This window comes from Haliotis cracherodii, unplaced genomic scaffold (assembly GCF_022045235.1).
Source record: "Haliotis cracherodii isolate W230 unplaced genomic scaffold, xgHalCrac1.p SCAF_5, whole genome shotgun sequence".
Taxonomy (NCBI): domain Eukaryota; kingdom Metazoa; phylum Mollusca; class Gastropoda; order Lepetellida; family Haliotidae; genus Haliotis; species Haliotis cracherodii.
The window spans coordinates 50,143,432-50,157,909 of NW_027266308.1; the positions used below are offsets into that span (position 1 = coordinate 50,143,432).

Sequence of the window (14,478 nt, forward strand, 5' to 3'; positions counted from 1 at the left end):
ATTTGCCTGTGACAAGCATGGCGACTGTTTCCCCTTGGCTTCCGTTGGGTGGGTGTTCAAATGGTAAGTATGTTCTTTGGGAGTTGTACGTGAGGTGGTGGAAAAGTTCTGAACCTAACTACGAAGGCAACATCGTACACCTGAACTGTTTGAACCAAGTACACAACCAGGCAGCACACTTCTGCAGGCATCAAAGTGACTAGATATTATCTATTGATGAAATGGTGAGTGAGTGAATGAGTATGGTTTTACGTCGCTTTTAGCAATATTCCAGCAATATCACGACGGGGGACACCAGAAATGGGCTTCACACATTGTACCCATGTCGGGAATCGAACCCAGGTCTTCGGCGTGACGAGCGAACGCTTTAACCACTAGGCTACCCGACCGCCCCTCAGTGATGAAATGGATAAAATTGGCTACCGCCACGTCATCAATGATGCTCCTTCCTGCACCACTGTTAAGCGGTGGGCAGCGGAGGTCAAGAGCCTCGATGATGACCCTCGACCAGGAAGACCTTCAACTGACCCCTCATCAGGGAAATGTTGATATGTAATTTACCACTCGTCACACAACCAATACAGAAGAAATCTATCTTAAGAGGAGATGAGAATTCTAGGAATGATCTGGACATGACAAACTTTTCAGCATGCTGGGCTCCATGGCTTCTGGCTGCTGTTGACCCAGCTGATGAAGCAGACCAAGCTGATGTAGTTGAGCTATCTGTAACTATTGATGAGTCTTTGGTTCACCACTATCAGCCAAAGGCTAAACACCAGCAGTGGAAACATATAATGCCTCCTCTGAAGAAGACAAAGTCTGTCCATCAGCTTGCAAGGTGATGACTTCGGTTTTCTGGGATTCCTACTGGTGGACTACTTAGATCATTTACATATAATTTACACATGATTAATTATCAGTATTATGGTAACCTGCTTAGGCAACTGAGTGAGAATATCAAGGCCAGACGTCGCGGGGAAGCTCACTAAAGGTGTGTTGTTTCACCAGGACAATAAGCACATGTGCTGTTGTCATGTCTGCAATGCACGACTGGTTTGAACCCGTATTCGACAGATTTGGCACCGTAAGATTTCCACCTCTTCAAAAACGTGGAGAAAGCGATGTCTGGCATGCATTATGCAAATGCTGATGACATCATTTCTGCTGTGGAGGACATTTTACACCACGAGAAGGCAGCCTGCTACACCAGTGGGATCCAGCCACCCCAGCGTCGTCGGCAGAAGTGTTTGGAACGCGCAGGGGAAACATGTTTAAAGTAATTACCAACCCTCTCGACCAATGCAGTCCATCATAATTAGGTTCTGAATGGACCATCCACCTCGTAGTTCCAGTCAACAGTTCCTATGTAATTATTTTATAACATATTGAGGGCGTTGGGTAGCCTAGTGGTTAAAGCGTTCGCTCGTCACGCCGAAGACCCGTTTTCGATTCCCGACATGGGTACAATATGTGAAGCCCATTTCTGGTGTCCCCCGCCGTGATATTGCTGGGATATTGCTAAAAGCGGCGCCAAACCATACTCACTCACTCACTCACTATAACATATTGTTGCGGACAGATCACAATGAGTACATCAAGCGATACAAAGATTACATCCAGTCTGTGTCCAACAACGCCACCTACGTCAGCATGATGAAAGCACAAGAGGAACATCAGCGCCAACTCAAGGCATGTACAGTGTAGTGTTGCCCTTTTCCCAGATAAAGCTGTATTATAAAGTGATAAGGGAGAAGAGGCACCCAACCCAGTTACTAGATACCACTTGAACTGCACATTAAGCCATGCATTCAATATTTGGTCAAATGTGGGGATTATATATATTTTAGCTGTGATTCGACAGACATAGAATCATCTATTATTACTTAATAAAAATAGTGCAGACAAAGAAGTATTCATATTCAGATATATCGCTGCCATGCTAACACTTTCTGGTATTAACTCCTCGCCGGTGTTTTCCCAACGCTTATGTCTTATTCTTTCGCCTACAGGACACAGTCGTGTTTTTATTTCAGTCTGCGATATAATCCGCAGATTCAATGTTTGTTTTCAAGTCACCAATATACTTGTACAGGTAGCGGGCGCCCCCTTCCCCTGTACCGTGTACCCCCCGTCTCCGACTGTACCCACATCAGGTAATGTGTTCTTGTGTTCTACCGACATATTAACTCTTAATTTGGGGAACAAATATATATTTATTAAAATGAATTGGATCTGGTGCTCCATAAGGCAGTAACGATGCATTTCGTTGCAATAGGATGTCTTGATATTCAAGTCGCGATGCAACCCATAGTGGTTGTTCTGAATACAAACTGTAGTTTGTTCTGAATACTGACTGTAGTTTGTTCTGAATACTGACTGGAGTTTGTTCTGAATACTGACTGTAGTTTGTTCTGAATTCTGACTGTAGTTTGTTTTGAATACTGACTGTAGTTTGTTCTGAATACTGACTGGAGTTTGTTCTGAAAACTAACCTTAGTGGTTGTTCTGAATACTTACTGTAGTTTGTTTTGAATACTGACTGTAGTTTGTTCTGAATACTGACTGTAGTTTGTTCTGAATACTGACTGTAGTTTGTTCTGAAAACTAACCTTGGTGGTTGTTGTGAATACTGACTGTAGTTTGTTGTAAATACTGACTGTAGTTTGTTGTGAATACTGACTGTAGCTTGTTGTGAATACTGACTGTAGTTTGTTCTGAATACTAACTGTAGTTTGTTCTGAACACTGACTGTAGTTTGTTCTGAAAACTAACCTTGGTGGTTGTTCTGAATACTGACTGTAGTTTGTTCTGAACACTGACTGTAGTTTGTTCTGAAAACTAACCTTGGTGGTTGTTCTGAATACTGACTGTAGTTTGTTCTGAATACTGTCTGAAGTTTGTTCTGAAAACTAACCTTAGTGGTTGTTTTGAATACTGACCATAGTTTCAACTCACCGATGTTTCAGTTCACGCTCTGCGGCCGGGGGACGTGAAGGTCGTTGGAGCCTTGGGAGACTCCATCACGGTGAGCTGTGCCGTTCAGGACAAAAATCCCCCCCCCCCCTCCCCCCTTACACCTTAGGGAAGATAAGTGCAAGAACACGAATCTGTATTCATTTAAACATTTCATTAATCGCTCCTTAAAAACTATAACCACCAAAACTGTTCCATTGAGAATACTGTATGCATTGTGAGGACAAACAAGTCCAGAAATATTGCTAAAGCGATACTCTAGGACTGGAAGAACTTAATTAACACGTGACATAATTACGTCACAATGGACTTCCCTTTCTGCACAATATACCAATGTTATAACTACCACTAAAGTTTAATGTGTAGCAAAACCCAGTGATGCTAAAGATAAAATGATAATGTAAGCCTCATTTGGGGATCAAGCAGAGAAAAACTTTTGCAATAGTTAAGAGACATTCTACCGTAACCAAATATAACATTGTCATGTACCAACTATTGGCACTTACCTACATCTAAAAATCAAAGACATGTTTAGGAAAATATTAAAATAAACCCTTTTGTCACATTATAACCTCTGTAAAAGATATCACAAGTAACCTATAACTCATAATTGTTGAGGAGAGAAGAAATCCGAGAGAGATGTTTCACAGTACCACACAATGACCTGTCCTTATATTCTAGGCGGCCCTCGGGGCGGACGCCAGCAACATATTCGGGGTCCTCACCGAGTACCGGGGACTCTCTTGGAGGTGAGGCTTTCGGCCATTGGTCACACACCTTTAGTCCTCAACACTTGATATAGAACTTGGAAATATCGCGATTATTAATTAAGGATGATAGCTGCATATGTGCTAATTCTTATAAAGTGAACACAAGCCATTCCGTCGATAAGGAACTATATTACTTACAGTAAAGACAAAAATTGTAAAGTGCTGTCAGATGTGTAAAGCTGTTTGGGGTTTAAGCCATGGCGACCTTATGTGTCGCTTGTTATATCTGTCGTTAGCAAACTCCACAGGTATGGTGCTGGTATGTTGCTGGTATGGTGCTGGTATGGTATTACATAGATTGGTATGGTGTGGTGCTTGTAGACAAGAGATCATCATTTGAGATTTGAATCAACGACCGGCAGATCCTGGAACAGATAAGGGTCGTAACTCTGCACATAGAATCGTGAGATACAATTAAGATATGTAATCGGTCATCTCCCAAATGACTTTGCATAAAAAATGTGTACATTGTATATGTGTATCGGTAGTCTTTTCAATCCTGCTATCAAGAAAGTTGAATAAAGATAATTGTGATTTGGAAATTAGATCATGTGGAAGTTTTGCAGTTTATTGGATAAACAAGAGAGCCATCTGATCCTAATCGATATTAAATTGTCGTTTACTCTCGTTTTAAATATCGACCAACCGTAGTCAAATTACCCCAAAACAAAAATAATACTACCTGCTCGCTCTATGCAAGATATATATTACTCAAAGAAGTTAAAGAACACCCGATTTTTTTCATGACATGACATTTAACAAAAACGGAAGTACAAAAAGTAGCTAACCAATTGTTGAAAATGTATAAAATGCACTGACGTATTGCCTGATTTGTAACTATTATGATGGCGAATAATTTAAAAGTTATGTTATATCCACCCGACTGTGTTATTTTTCATTTTGAATGACGTTATTATGATGGCCAAGAAGTGACATCGCTTTCGATATATCGCTTTCTCAGCTCATGATATCGCTTTCTCGTCTCGTGCCATCGCTTTCTCGTCTCATGGTATCACTCTCTCGCTTTCTCGCGGCTGTAATTGAAGGCGAGAAACCGATGTCCCCTCTCGACCACGGCACGTTATGTGGGTCTTGCGGTTTACATTTTTCCATGTGTACGGGTTGGTGTTTCAGCATTGGCGGAGACGGAACCTATGAGGACCAGGAAACACTACCGAGTGAGTAGCATGCTGTCCGAGGCCGGGCATTATAGTTTTAGTCTGTGAAGTTTGGATATTCGGTTGGAGTGTTTGTTTGTTTGTTTGTTGTTTGACGCCGCACTTAGCAATATTCCATCTGTTTGACGGCGGTCTGTAAATATCGAGTCTGAACCATATACCAGACAGTCCAGTGACATTACGAGCATCGATCTTCATAATTGGGATACGATGACATGCATCAACCAAGTCAGCGAGTCTGACCACCCTATCTCGTTAGTCGCCTTTTACGACATGCACTGGTTGCTGTAACCAGTTCTATTCCGGATCTTCACGGGTGTTCCGACTTAATCATATACATAAAGTATTACTTCATCTCAACCAGTCTGAAAATAATCGAGTCTGGACAGGTCAAATCTCTTATTGATCGGCGGTACTGTAGTTACTGTAGTCGGTGGTAGGGTGTCGATAAACGACATGCAATGGAAAAAATGTTTTACTGATTTCCTCTAAACGAAATGTTCATCCTTGGTTGTTTTCAGACATCCTCAAGAGATACAATCCCAACTTAAAGGGGTACTCCGTTGGTAAAGGAGACAGCGAGGACAAGGCTCACCTGAACGTTGCCGATACTGGTAGCGTCGCGGCGTATGTAGAAACACCTCGTCTTTGTGGACAGTAGACATATTCGAGTAGGGCATGTAATATGTTTGTTTAACGCCGTACTCAGCAATATTCTAGCTATATGACGGCGGTCTGTAAATAATCGAGTCTGGACCAGACAATCCAGTGATTGACATCATGAGCGTCGATCAGCGACCATGACCACCCGATCCTATTATGACAAGCATGTGTTGCCGAAGACTAATTCTAACCCGTATCCTCACGAGTACGACATGCAATAAAGTTTCGTAAGAGGTGGCCAAATGGATCGGGTGGTCAGGCTTGGGGACTTGGTTGATTGCATGTCATCGTGCCCTGAATGCGCGGGCCGTTGTTCATGATATCAATCAACGGATTGTCTGGTCCACACTTGGTTATCTACATCCCTCCCTTATATACCTGGAATATTGGGGTGCGGCGTTAAATAACAAACACTCATGTAATAAAGTCACTTGGTGATATACCGAACGCCATTCGACCCTATTACATTGCCAAATACGATGTTCCTTACACAAGCGTTTGTACTGCTTACAAAACAAATAAATCTCACCTTACACCACATATAATTTGCAGAAGACATGTATTTGATAGGTGTGTAAAAAAATAGTTGTACAGGTGGTATATGTGAGATGTCTTCGTGTTGTCATCATAGGGATCTCCCGAAGCAGGCAAGACTTTTGATAGACCGGATGAACAATGACGCTGAGATAGACGTTCAGAATGACTGGAAGGTCATCACGATCATGACTGGTGGGAACGACATCTGTGATGTCTGCACTGATGCGGTGAGTCTGGTAGCCACACCAGGACACTTTTTATCAGACGTCTCTTTCCTCTTTTATGAATGTTCACACTCACCTCCGTTTTTGATATTCGTATTTTCATTATTAGCCCCAATTATGAGCCTTGGTTTGTCGGAGAGGTGACGGGCGTCTCAGTCGTCTACGGCGCCGCGATTCGCTGTGCAGAGTTGCGTCTCTTGGGCACGCCAGAAACCTATGATTGTGGGTTCGAATCCTGGTTTGCCCCGATTATGTTTCTAGGTTTATCAGCACTATACCGTGCTTGTGGGTTTCACCGAAGTGGTAAACGTCTGAGACCTGCATCACTTCGGGCTTTCCTCCCACATTTAGCTGACACGCCGTGATATGACTTGAATAATGTTAAAAGCGGCATTAAACTCAACTCACTCACTCACTTGGTTTCTCGGAATGATACCAGTGTTCGTCGTCAAAAAGATAAATATAGAATCTTACCCTTGTACCTTTTGATATCAAATATATCAACAAGAATTAATGAAAGTTTAAAACTCCGAGGCTTGCCGACTTTTATCGACGAGTGCTGACGAGTGCGGACGAGTGTTGACGAGTGCTGACGAGTGTTGACGAGTGCTGACATAAAAAAACACAAGGGCGAGCATTTATTTATCATCCTAAACTAGCTTTCATGGGAGACATCACATGAGAGATCCGGAAATATTCCCTTGGGGTATCTGAAAGTATGTACAATATATAATAGTAATCGAAAGTTAGATTACACATATCAGAATACATTATATACTATCAATACCTAGTTAATTATATTCATTAAATGCATTTGTTCAGGATTGAATCAATAAAGGAAACGAAATAGCTTTAACGATGACGTAACTTGGAGGCTGCTAACCGGAGTCCTCCGAGTTAAACTTTTGTTGACTCGCGGCGATATATTTGATATCAAAAGACATTCGCGTTATATTCTCTATTTATCATCCACAATCTTTCTTTTTCAGTTAGTACTGTTATAGAAGTGAATTATCATGATGTCAATCTCTGAATTGTCTCGTTCAGACTCGATTATTTACAGACCGCCGTCATATTGCTGAGTGCGGCGTTAAACCAGAGGCGGACCAATCAGTGAATTAAGTGTACAAGGTGCAGCTTATCAGTCACAGCGGCAGGGAGATTAGTGAAGTCATTTAATTGTGGCGTCATGATTATGTATGACGTCACAATTTTCTCAAAGCATTGGAATGGAATTATATTTTTATTATAGCTCGATATCAGTTTTGGATGATAAATAGAGGTTATTATACCAGCACGTGTGTGTCATACTGATTGTACGAAACGAGTGTCTTGTTTTCTTGTATTTCCCGAGTGAGAGTTTCGTACAAGCAGTATGACACGCATGCGGGTGTAGTAATTTCTTATTACTCATTATTTCTCAATCATTTTGAGATCACCTTTGGAAAAATGCAGAGATCGCGACCACCGTCTTAGAAAAACACAATTTTGGAATGGCGTCAACAATCTTCAGCTATAACGTCGTTTCTAGCGTCACGTCATTTCGGCCTTACGTCAGATTTCGAATCACATTAACAATGCCGACCGGATGACGTTAACAATACACTAATTCCCATGAAGTGATATTTGCGCCAGTACGATGTTTAGGAACTCGGTTATTTCCAGCCCTGTGGGCAATAAACGTGTTTATCCTGCTCATCTATGGGCTTCCCTCAAGACATAACCGACGCTGTGGTACTAAAATGCTGTTGGTAGTGGCGTTGAACCCAAGTAATTTTTTACAATCTTCTAATAATATCATGGCGCACTACATGACTTGCAATTCCTGAGGTGGCATATATCATACATTAATTCATTAACTTAGGATGCACAAACCAGAATGAAAACACTTTATGTTATATATCCTCAGGAAGGGCATAGCCCCGATCGTTATATCGAGTCTGTGATCGCCGCTCTGGACCTGCTTCAAACAGAGGTACCCAGGGTGTTAGTCAACCTGGTAGAGACGATCAACGTGGAGATCGCTAAAGATCTCAACAAGGGATTGCTCTGTACTGTCCTACACGTGTGAGTCCATGACCAATGCACTTGTCAGTTATGTTTCATGTGAACGAATAATTATGAATGATAATTACGCTGTCTTCTGTGCAACGTCCCCCCTTTCGCATAGCCGTGAATAGGCTAGCACTGCCTATCTGTGACAATGATATACATTTTGCGTGTCCGTGGATTCAGTAATAGAGAAATCTTGAGAATCTGTTGATTCCCGGAATCAACAGATTCGAGTGATTTCTCCGACTCAAACGACCGCCTCCGTGGTCTAATGGTAGAGCGTCCGCCCGGAGAGCGGAAAGTTCGGGGTTCGATCCCCGGCCGCGTCATACCAAAAGACGCTAAAAGATGATACTTGTTGTTCCCCTGTCTGGCGCTCAGCATTAAGGGGCTAAAACAAGGACTGGTCGGCCCGGAGTCAGTATACTGTGTCTGAGTGGGGTATTCATGTTAAACTGCGGCATGGTATCTCAGTGTGCTAGCACTATAAATCGGCATCAGTCCGGACTAGTACAAACAGACACACAAACACACTCACGTACATGCACGTTGCTATATAAGTGCAATAATCTTGGACGCGACGTTAAACCCCATTTCACCTCACCTCACCGACTCTAACCATGCTATGGTTGATATATAATTTCTCTATAATTTTGCATAGTCACATGTTCTATAGTTATGTTTTCCTTGTGTAAAATGCACTTTCAGAATGGACTATTAATTTCTGGCTCAAAATCAACTGCACCAACAGTAACGTTAGGTCATTATAATGGTTTAATATATCGCATTGCTTGTCCGTGAATATGCTATTCATATTGCGTGGAGAGTTGGTGAATATAATGTTAATAATGCCCCGCGTGTCCATGAATGGGATACTTCTGTTGACATTGCTTGTCCGTGAATATGATTTTGATATTGGCAGGGCGTGCCGGTGTGCGGCGTTCCCTGACGGCGCGGAGGGGGAGGAGCTGATTGTCCAGACGACCAATGGGTACCACTCTCAGACAGAGCAGCTGGTCAGTACTGGCCGTTACGACATCAAGGACGACTTCACTGTAGTAGTGCAACCATTCCTCAAGGAAACATTCCTGCCAAGAACGGTAGGGCGAAACAGGAAGTACAGTGGTCTCACACACTAATATGAAATGAAAGATGATGGAAGCTATCGAGCGATACCCATTGGCTGGAAGACCTACAGTATCATGTGACCTTAAAACTTAACAATGAAATTTTCTTTCTGTACGGTAACCAGTGTTCTACAGGCTAATCATTACTTATGTTTAGAAATCAGCAGATCAGTGTATGTTTAGTTTGAGCATTAGGCAACTGTTTAAAATATGCATGACCGCAGTAACGCTGTTCTGTTTGTTTGTTATTTAACGCCTCACTTAGATGTAATAATAATAATGATGATGATGATGATGATGATGATGATAATGATGATGATTTTTTTCCCCAGATTCCATGTTAGAGATGTACGGAGTTATGTAAATAATAATGTAGGGTGTTTCTCCTCCAGGCTGACGGCAAACCTGACTTCAGCTTCTTCGCGCCGGACTGTTTCCACTTAAGCAGGAAGGGCCAAGCTGCTGCTGCCAATAGTCTATGGGACAACATGGTGAGTGAATGTTGTTTTGCGCCCTACATATATATAAAGTATCACTTTCGTCCCTACCATGACCAACTGGGTAACCTATAATAATATACAGTAATATACACCGCCTCCGTGGTCTAGTGGATAGAGCTTCTGCCAAGAGAGCGGAAGGTCGGTGATTCTATCGCCATACCAGAAGAAGTAAAAATATGATTTTTGTTGTTTCCCTACCTGACACTCGGAATAATGGGGGAAAACAAGGCTCCGAGCCGCTATGATGTCCCTGAGTATGGTATCCATGTTAAACACACACACACACGCACGCACGCGCATACACACACGCACGCACGCACGCACGCACGCACGCACGCACACACACACACACACGTGCACGTCGCTCTATAAATAAATACACTTTGAACGCAAAGTTACCACCCGTTCTACCTCACCCCACATACTAACATAACAACACTACTCACGTATCGTCGAGCATTTTGCCTGGCGAACAAAGAACTAGAGGACAAAATAAAACTCACCCGGGTCTTATTAAATGCATTTGTTGTTTGTTACTGTTATATGTGTATCCCTAGCATTTGTAGAGCAGTGTATCCAACCGCGCATAACTGTAGACACGTGAATGTTTTGTTACAGATCGAGAGGGAAGGAGGCAAGCGGGTCAGCTGGACTCCCGGCCAACCTATTGAATGTCCATCTGAGGTGATGACAGCTTCTCCTCTTACATATGTTAGATCCCATAGTCAAACAGTTTTGACCTTTATACATTATGTTTCCTACGGTGGCCCATAATATTTGTACCGCGGTGGATATAGTTTTATCTGGTTTCATTTTAGTTTCTGACATTTTTTCGTTTTGGTTTTTGACATTTTCGTTTTAGTTTTTGACATTTTCATTTTAGTTTTTGACATTTTCGTTTTGGTTTTTGACATTTTCATTTTAGTTTTTGACATTTTTGCTTCACATTTCAGCGATTCAATAGCTACTTGAAAGTACATTTTCCATGTTTTCTGTTGTTTTTATACACGATGTATCACACAAAAGGTTACGATGAAAGTATGTGAAATATCAAAATATTGAAAAACAGACTCCATGTCCCTTATGGGCCACCGTAGTTTCCATTGGATAAGACAATTGACAATTGACTCAATTCAAGAAGTGGTCGTGGTTGTACATGTTTCATGTTTTTGCGCTTGAGCACATTCGAACGTTGTACAGTCAAACACCGTTGTGTCGAAGTTGAAGGGGCCTACGTGAATACTTCTCAGAAGTTCGACAAAATCGAAACATGAACTCGGCATACATTTACCGATTGGTTTGAAGAACGAATCACACGAGACATATCCGACAAACAAACGAGAAAATGAAATAAATGTCGACTTATCAAAGTAAGTTTGTGCTGGAAGTTCATGTTTAATACTGGAAAAAGACTTCGACACAACCGTGACTTCGACACAACTGATTTGACACATCAGAGGTTAACTAATGATGATTATAGAAGGAATACCCTGAGGTCAAACTCTTATTCGAGACAGCCGTAACTTCGACACAACTGATTTGACATATCAAAGTTTAAATAATGATGAATAAAGGAGGGACCCAGGGCCAAAACCTTATTCGAGACAACCGTAACTTCGACACAACTGATTTGACATATCAAAGTTTAAATAATGATGAATAAAGAAGGGACCCAGGGCCAAAACCTTATTCGAGACAACCGTAACTTCGACACAACTGATTTGACATATGAAAGGTTAAATAATGATGAATAAAGAAGGGACCCAGGGCCAAAACCTTATTCGAGACAACCGTAACTTCGACACATCAAAGTTCGACACAACAGTGTTTGACTGTATATATGTATTTCCAGGCCTCTCCGTTCTTCTTTACCCGTAAGAACAGCAACGCAACTGCAGGTGGGGTGAGAAGAGACGGCCCGATGCTGACTGGCGACGTGAAGGGGGACTCTACGAATGAGGAGGAGATTAATGGCACCAACAACGGGGGCTCAGAGGACCACACAGTCGCCATCGGTGCGTCGCTGATACTGCTGGGGGTGAAATAGTGTAGTGAGCCGTACCATCAGTGGGTGGTTGTTTCATCATCCTCGATTAGCCAGTATATTTTATCTTAATTCTATCGTGAGAATTAACATGGACCCAATCGCTACCAAATCTGATACCGATTCGATTGCCACGTCGCTTACAAATGCCGTTCAATCAAATAACTCTCATGTATGGAATCACTTCCAGGATTCCATACTATGGGCGAGCTATATTTTGGGGCTGCGAGATTGGACAGACGGAGATGGTGACGTCACTTCCAATGGAAGCTATAGCAGCAAATGGGTCTAGGTTATTCATCATGATAAACTGGAGATAAAAAACACTTGATGATCGAGGATGGGTTTTTGTTGGTAGGGTTGGTTGTAGTGTTTGTCGTAGTTGCTGGCTGTGGTATTAGTGTTTAAATTAAGAGTAAAGTTGGTTGGTTATTATCGGTAAGGCAGGATACACTCACCCTCTGGGTAACAGCTGATATTGTCACTAAATGGCATTGATTCATCGTTATGAAACGTTGACCTCAGAGAACAAACCATATCACATTAACCCTAGGGAACAATCAGTCTCGATTATCTGGCGAAACAGATTCCACTGTCCAAGCCAAAAGCCAAAGTAGTGAAAATAATGTGAATCGATAACTAAAAATCAGCGTTAGCACCAGGTGGTCGAGAAAAGGGTAAACATATCCTGCTGATGACCTAGTCGGAATCGTACAACGGATATTTCTTATGTTTATTGAAAGGGTTTCTGTCGCTATTATTTACTAGTATTTGTTTGATTGGTCGTTGTTTGACGCCGCGCATAGCAATATTCCAGCGATATGACGGCGGTCTGTAAATAAACGAATCTGGACCAGACAATCCAGTGATTGGGCTGTTATTTATTGAAGCGATGGTAAGGGTGTTATTAATTGTTGTAGTAGTTGTGGTGGGAGTAGTGGGAGTTGTAGTAGTAGTTGTGATACAGTCTTTGATGTGCATTTAGAAGTTGGGAGAACATAAACAAGACAAGAATAAAATAAGTTGCTGTCCATTAAAAAGTGTTGTTGTGATAGTGGTAGTTAATGTTATTGTAGAATTGGTGGCTGTAGTATTAGTGGTAGTGGACACAAGAATTAGTTTAGTAGGATGTGATAGGTAAGTATTGATATTTAGTGGTAGTAGCGCATTCACCTGCAGAATTGGACTTGATGATTCTAAAGATATCGCTAATGTATAGGGTTTCCCCATTTGTCAAGAGGTGCTGAACTGAGTTATGTATTGTGTTATATCTATGCCGTATGAAGCAGTTACCGACAATATATTGTGTCTGAGGACACCAGTCACACCAATGCATTGTTATAAAGAACATCAAACATTGGTGGCAGGTGCGACAATGTCTGCTGAGAGTGGTTATACAGGATCATCACCCACCTGGGAGGTGTCTGTTACCATGGTGATATATCATGGCGTTGCCAGGTGGTGTATTTTGCTGCTCCAGTGCTAGGGTTGATCTGCATCGTTGTGCATTGCATTTCTTGAACTGTAGTGTATATATACGACTCAAAAGAAGTTAAATGACACACGATTCTTTTATATTAATGTAGTTAATCTGTCATGCCACGCCAGATTTACAATAGTAATATGAATGAATCTGGTGTTCTTTAACTTCTTTTGAGTAGTATGGACATGAACAGTATGTGGAACCGCATCCTCAAATCGCCATCGTCATGATTCACGTCAACCAAGTGATGAACCCACGTTGACGATACTGATAAACTCCCAGGGACAATGCCTTTCATCTGCCAAGGTTGTGTTCTGTGTCGTTGAGGAGCTGTCGGGTAGCCTAGTGGTTAAAGCGTTCGCTCGTCACGCCGAAGACCTGGGTTCGAATCCCGACATGGGTACAATGTGTGAAGCCCATTTCTGGCCGTGATATTGCTGGAATATTGCTAAAAGCTTTGTAAAACCAAACTCACTCACTCACCTGTGTCGCTGATGTGGCGGTTGTTTATTTCAGGAACGTCGTTTCTCGTATTGGTGGGGGTTGGGTTCATACTGACGCTGTTGTGGACAATAAAGAGACGCCGAGGTCCTGGTGCCAACAAGTACCAGACAATGGATGAGGAGACGGTCTGGGAGAAACACAGCCCTGCGACCAAAATCGTCAAGCAGCACTCCATCAAGCGAGACATACAGTCGTGATATTTTTACATGCTGTAAATAGTGACCAATAAATCTGAATCGGCCACAGAGACGTATTTCCTTTCTAAAGGCCTTATTCCATGAAGTGGAAGGGGGATATAGAAATGGTGCTGTCGGTCCGTCCTTCCGTCCTTCCGTCCATACGTCCGTCCGTCACGTTTCGTTTCGGGGCAGAACTAAAAAACATCTTATCTTAACCAAACTTGGCACATAGATAGGTCTAGTG

General features: G+C 42.2%; 1 protein-coding gene across 1 annotated transcript; it reads left to right on the top strand.

The window, feature by feature from the left end:
* Nucleotides 1–1,691: 1,691 nt before the first annotated feature.
* On the top strand, nucleotides 1,692–14,291 carry LOC139443728 (phospholipase B1, membrane-associated-like). The gene is made up of 13 exons (XM_071224658.1): nucleotides 1,692–1,700; nucleotides 2,093–2,153; nucleotides 2,967–3,025; nucleotides 3,655–3,722; nucleotides 4,878–4,921; nucleotides 5,443–5,548; nucleotides 6,216–6,348; nucleotides 8,255–8,412; nucleotides 9,320–9,497; nucleotides 9,917–10,015; nucleotides 10,643–10,708; nucleotides 11,877–12,039; nucleotides 14,068–14,291. The coding sequence occupies exons 1-13, from the start codon at nucleotides 1,692–1,694 to the stop codon at nucleotides 14,250–14,252; spliced, it is 1,329 nt and encodes a 442-aa protein (XP_071080759.1). The 3' UTR covers nucleotides 14,253–14,291.
* Nucleotides 14,292–14,478: the final 187 nt, after the last annotated feature.